The sequence below is a fragment of the Capricornis sumatraensis genome, chromosome 4, assembly GCF_032405125.1.
Source record: "Capricornis sumatraensis isolate serow.1 chromosome 4, serow.2, whole genome shotgun sequence".
Classification (NCBI taxonomy): domain Eukaryota; kingdom Metazoa; phylum Chordata; class Mammalia; order Artiodactyla; family Bovidae; genus Capricornis; species Capricornis sumatraensis.
In genome coordinates, this window is record NC_091072.1 from 131,711,052 (window position 1) to 131,717,618 (window position 6,567).

At 37.8% G+C, this 6,567-nt stretch overlaps 1 protein-coding gene across 3 annotated transcripts in view; it reads left to right on the top strand.

Moving 5' to 3' along the window:
• Positions 1-5,861, top strand: part of C2CD5 (C2 calcium dependent domain containing 5) — an 87,820-nt gene extending 81,959 nt beyond the window's left edge. For all 3 annotated transcript variants that reach the window (XM_068970932.1, XM_068970934.1, XM_068970935.1), the window contains 3 exons: positions 455-645; positions 3,784-3,930; positions 4,646-5,861. In XM_068970932.1, the coding sequence (XP_068827033.1) occupies positions 455-645; positions 3,784-3,930; positions 4,646-4,777 (470 nt within the window). In that variant the 3' untranslated portion in view covers positions 4,778-5,861. The remainder of the gene's footprint in view (positions 1-454; positions 646-3,783; positions 3,931-4,645) is intronic.
• The last annotated feature ends 706 nt before the right edge of the window (positions 5,862-6,567 follow it).

Below are 6,567 nucleotides of genomic sequence, written 5' to 3' on the forward strand. Positions count from 1 at the left end.
AGAAACCTGCTACAACTAGTTAAGATAAGGTTTATCTACAAGTTGACAATGATGAAGTCGTCTGAAAAAAAGATGGAAAACACTGCCCTGGGAAATGGAACAACTTTCACACTCTCGTAATAATTTGTTCCTACAGCAGATTTTTTAATGCTCTACCGCTTTTTCTTTGTATTCACTTTATAACGATCACTGTGTGTGTAGCTACACCGCATCGACATTTTCTTTTGCAGGAATGCCATTTTTCTTCCCAAAGATTCCATTCCAGCATTTCCGCTTACGTTTTTCTTTCTCTCTCTTTGTAATTGCATGCAGTGCATGGTAATTTCTTTTCTTTCATGACATGGCTTAGCCTCACAGACAGCTGAATGTTGTCACCACTTATTTGGAAACACTAGGGAATCATTGAGTCACCAACATGTGATCTTGATGCTTTCTCTTCTCTTTCCAATTTTAGCAGTGACAGTTGAAAAAGCAAGTCCAATGGGTGAAGGAAACTTCCGGAATCGTTCTGCTCCACCTTGTGCAAATTCTACCGTTGGGGTTGTTAAGATGACACCTCTTTCTTTCATTCCTGGAGCAAAAATAACAAAATATCTTGGTATAATTAACATGTTTTTTATTCGGGAAACCACTTCTCTACGTGAGGTAATTTTATAGTTGTTATTTCATTGTGTTTGTGAATTTTTTGTGGTTGAAAGTATTAGTATCAAAACCAAACATGTTTCAAATTGTTTGTTTTTTTTGCCAAAAGTAACACACACACACACTTTTTTCCACACACACACACACACACACACACACACACACACACACACACTTTTTTCCATAACCTGTCTGTAGATGAGGCTCAGATGGTAAAAGTGTCTGCCAGCAATGTGGGAGACCCGGGTTCAATTCCTGGGTCGGGGGGAATATGCCCTGGAGAAGGAAATGGCAACCCCACTCTGATATTCTTGCCTGGAAAATCCCATGGACAGAGGAGCCTGGTAGGCTGTAGTCCATGGGGTTGCAAAGAGTTGGACGTGACTGAGCGACTTCACTTTTGCTTTCAGTATTATCACAAGAATTGTGTTGGGTTTAAATTCATTTGTTATTAGAAATTACAGATCCTTATCAGATGGTAAATTAAAAAAAAATAAATGTATCCATGTTTGATAGAGGTTTAAAACAGCCCTGAGCTTAGTTTCTCTGTAGGTATTAGCCTGAGATGGTTTAAATGGCAATTTTTAAGAGTCCACGTTAAGAAATAGTAGGGGACTGTATCCTGAATGGATGTCTTTGGAGATTTTTTTGATATCATTTAGTTCTGTCGTTTTCTCCTGACAAAGGAGGAGGCTGCTTGTTTTCTCCTCTAGCCATCAGTGTTATTTGTTCAAGTGCCTACCTCACAATGGGTATCATTAAACTTTAATTTGTTTTTTAAGTAACAGCAGTTATAATCTCTTGCTTGATGAGGTCAGAATTAAGAATCAGAGTCAGCCTATTTATTATATCTTGCATTACAGAGGAATTTAAACTCAGGAAAAGATGACATTTCTATTTGTCTTATATTCTTGAGCAGGGCTGCTAAGCAAATTAATATAGTGAGTAGGGAAAATTTTTAATTATTTAAGTGTGAAACCCAATAAACTCTTCAAAATTTACTTTAGCAGAAGTTTGTATTTTTTTAAAGTGTGTTAATTATAAACACAACTTAATTGTGTTTTTTTCCCCCCATTGTTTCACCAGCAGTGTTTCTATGCCTTCTTGGAAATAGCAGCCTGCTTACTAACCTCAGCCTCACCCTCCTGCACCTAGCATAGTGCCTGGTGCAGAGGAACCATAAGCCGTTTTTGTGTAAATGAGGGAGTGACTTCTGACAGATTAATTAATTAGATAAATGTTTCCTTTAAGAAAAATTATTTTTGTAATCATACTCTAATTGTGTTGAGATGGAAAAGAAACTATCTCAAGATATTCGAAAAAACCTTTTAATGTAGAATTAAAATGGGCAACACTTTTAGATCCATTGAGGTTTGACAAAGAAATCTGGGTTTGAGAAGCTGTCATAGATTGGTGAATTAACCTTTTCCAGTTGCACATGGATATTATACTGTCAAATCCATAAAATTTTCTTTCCAAAGTGTCTTTTCAACTGCTGAAGCAACCATACCCTGAAATGTTGCTTCACAGATTTCCTTTCAACAGGGATTTATAATACCAGCTATAATGTAGTTAATAGTATAATATGTAGTATATGCATGCATGTGGGCTAAGTTGCTTCAGTTGTATCTGGCTGTTTGCAGCCCCATGACTGTAGCCCACCAGGCGTCTCTGAAGATGAGACTCTCAAGGAAAGAATACTGGAGTGGGTTGCCATACTCTACAGGGGATCTTCCTGACCCAGGGATTGATCCCACGTCTCTTATGACTCCTGCCTTGGCAGGTGGGTTCTTGACCACTAGTGCTACCTGAGAAGCCTGCATATAGTTTAATACCTGAAATCTGTTCATTCCTTGTTGAGTTATTTGCTTTCAGTTATGTAATATTAGAATTTACCCCTGTAGTGTCTGTTACTCTAAAATTTTTTGATTTGATATGTAAGAGGAAAACTGATTAAAGCAGAAGAAAAGACTGTCCTGGACTGTGATTGAGTCAGAGGCAGGCTGAAGCAACTCCTTTAATTCCTTAATGACAAACTTTATGTAGGAGTCTGTAGCTTTTCAGAAAGATGTGACCTAGACAAATGGTTTTTCTAACAGTGTATTAAATTTTGCCCTTCCAATTTAAAGTTGGAAATTTCTTCCTAGACTGTAAAAAACCTTCAGTAAAATTGGTGGAAAATTTAGATTGTAAAGCATTTTGAGCTGTCAGCTGGCCTTTGGTTTCTGTCTTGTTTGGCTTTGAACACTGCAAAAGTTCCCCAAACTGTTGGGTTTCTTTCCATGACAAATATGTGCAGATCACTGGGCACAGGCGCCTGCTGAAACACGTGTTAGTGTATATGGCTGTGAGCATGGCAGATGCAGCCCCTGGCATGGTGGGATTTAGTGGACAGTAAATAATCATCATGTGGTGAGAACATGGCTCTTAGTAATATAAGTCATATAAAGAAATACAGCAAGGCTCGCGGAGAATGTTAACAGGAGAACGTAATTTAGGTCTGATAGGGTAGGTTGCTCTGAAGAAGTCACATGTAAACCAAGACCTGAAGAACTGAGTACGAGTTACCCTGGTGGAAAATCGGGTGTGGACCCTTCATGTACAATGACCCCGAGGCTGGAAAAGGTGTCAGACCTTCAAGAAACTGAAAAAGACGAGTGCGACTTGCAACATGGTTCATTTTCAAAGTGGGAGATATGGATAGCAGGGAAGTCTCATTGTTTATATTTACCATCGATTTATTTGAATGATGACGGGAACAGTTTCATGGAGGGAGGTGTTGACAGTGGAGGAACAGTTAGAACTCTTGCTCTGCCATCTGTCCACTAGCTCTGTGTTCCACCTTCATCCTGGGCATGTCACATGAGCTTCAGTTTCATCATCTCTAAAATCAAGATGGTAATCCCTGTTGGGATTATGACACAATTTAGTGACTGAACACCAACAATAATCCCTGTTGTAGACATGCGTTTAAGTAAAGGTTTTTTCATTCATGCAACAAATCCGCATGGTGAAGGAAATTAAAAGGACCATCCATTATAGTAAGATCACTTAAACTGTTTTAATATATATTCTTTGATGTTTTATGTGCGTTCATTTAGACAGGTATATAGTTTGGTTTTCTTGTGCATTATCCTTTAGGAAGGTGGAGTCAGTGGTTTTCTCCATGCTTTTATTGCTGAAGTGTTTGCCATGGTGCGCGCACATGTGGCTGCGCTGGGAGGGAACGCTGTTGTCTCCTACATAATGAAGCAGTGTGTCTTCATGGAGAATCCAAACAAAAACCAGGTGAGGTGGAGTTAAAAACCTGATGGGGAGACCCTACAAATTTACCCTCTGGGCTTTTCACCTCCCACCCACCTCCAAAAAAGAGAATTGCTTCTCAGAGCTCTTTGATTCCAGAGGCTTAAAACATGTTTTAGTAAATATATTGGTAACTGTGGTCATACATAGGTCAGGTGTTGTTTTCATATCCACAGTGACTAGTTATTAGTCTCAAATACCTCTGGAAGTTTTGCTCCTAAATTACTTTTCCCACCACCTTCTTGGGGGAGGGGGGGCGGTTCTTTGGGATCCCCTGATGGCTAGTGGAGGACAGTTAAAGATGCCCTCTGGTTTGAGTTGTGATGCTGTCCACTTCTGACTGCTCTGCTGTTGAAAAGTACGTCCTGATGGGGCCACACTGTCAATTCTAAGAAGTAATATAATTCTGTTAATGAGGATAGGGGAGTGTTGCTTAGGTTAAATTTTAGAATAGATTTCTCTTATCAGCTTTGTTAACGTAATAATTCACTTACAACTGTTAAAGATAGTCCTTTAAAAAATTAAATAACTATATTAATGAATTTTTTTGTTTCCTCTCCTATGCATTGCCTTCTTATCCTTTGCTCATTTTTTTCTTGGACTGTATGCTTGTTTCTGCTCTACAATGCTGCCCCCAGCATAACGGGAGAGTATGAGCGTGTTACTGAAATGTGACTGAAATGTCCTGTTATTCTTTTAGGCACAGTGTCTTATAAACGTCAGTGGTGATGCAGTGGTTTTTGTTCGTGAATCTGAATTAGAAGTGGTGTCTACTCAGCAGCCTGCTGCCAGTTGCCAGCCCTCATGTACTGGAGGAGAAGTCACAACCTGAAGTCAGTTAGAAAGAAAGAGCTCAACTAAATGACATTCATCAATTTCCTTTGTCATTCATTTATCATACTAGACGTAAAAAATGAACTTAATATGAGAGAATTAAGAAAGAATTAATCCCATATGAGAATGTTTGATTTGAATGGGATCACCTTGGAGGCATGAGAATTTTCAAATCTTGACTTTTTTTTTTTTAATCAAGGCTAGACAGACAGACCTTATGGAGGCTTGACTCCCCAGGAAGTTCAGATAAATTTCTCTGAGAACTGTAGCAAAGATGCAAGCTATTTATAATTTATGTTGATTTTAATAAAATCGTAATTTAAATTATCAGGAAATTAGGCTAGCTATCCTGGTGTAATTTATAAAAATTAAATAAGAAATTAACAAATTGTTAAGTAATCTGATTTGAGGAATGTATGGGGAAAATGTCAAGTTTTCAGAAAACTGAGTTTATTAATGTGTTATTTTGATGAGGAATTTGGTAACAGCTGGAAGGGAAAAGTGCTTTAGCCATCTTTGAAAAAGATGTTAAACTTCTGTGACTTGTATCTTAATTGCTGCAAAAGTAAAATCTGTTTATCAGAGCCAGTGTCCTTTCATTGGAAGCTTAATCATATCTCTAAGGAAGGAGGAAAAAATTACTATATAACTTCATTTTTACCCAAGTTTCTATTTGTGTTTAATTTTTTTGGAAGGGGCTTGACTTCACCTGGGAAGAACAGGCCAGTGAGTTTTGTTGAAGTAGTTAAAATATGATTGATCTAGTTGGAACATAAAATTATTTTCTAATAAAGTCATACTGAACCCTTACCAAATAAACAGAATTTTAGTACTATCTTATTAGGGGCTTGGGGTGGTGAGGTAGACTGTATTTGGCATAGAATTTGGAAATGTAACTTGAATGTAAATATGCTGCAGAATGTTGAATGTATAGATAGAAATAATTTTTTTTTGTCAATGCCAAATACATATTACAGGTGAACCTTTAAAAGTACATTCCTCCTTTGGACAATAAAATTTCTTTTTAAAACTCATGATTTTGCTCTTCCAGGATAACAGCTGCCCTAAAGATTAAGAGTCATTTCCTTGTTATCACAGGTGTCAATATTTTTCTGTATTTTGTTTATAATTTTATTTTTTAAATAAAAGATTTTATAAACTGGAATATTCCTAAGTCTGTTTTTTTGCCTCTTTGTAGTATTGTCAGTGGTCAGAAATCACTTTCCATATGATCATCTTCATTTCTTTAGTCAACAGTCATCTGTCGTGTGTCTGTTCTTCATGTGGAGGGGAAATACATGTGTAATTGTGCCTTTTCATTGTTGTTGGTAGGAAACCTGCACTGTTAAGTGGGAAAATGTGTGTAGCTTAGGATGAAGTTGGCTTCCCCAAGAGCTCATACTGGAGCTCATTCTGGAACAATAGGTACTTGGAGTTGACTGACTTGTTCATAGTTTTATCCATCCATACAATAGCTATTTTGTTATTCCTGAGTATGTTTCTGAGTTCTTGGCAGGGGCTTAATAATGTAACTCACTGGTTTAGTACCTGTTTTGTGTCATATCCTGTGCATATTGTTGTTGTTCAATCACTAAGTCGTGTTTAACTCTCTGCGACCCCATGGACTGCAGCATGCCTGGCTCCTATCCTCCACTACATTCTGGAGTTTGCTCAAATTCATGTCAGCTGAAACAGTGATGCTATTTGCTAGCTGTCTGATCCTCTGCTATCCCCTTCTCTTTTTGCCTTCAGTTTTCCCCAGCATCAGGGTCTTTTCCAATGAGTCCC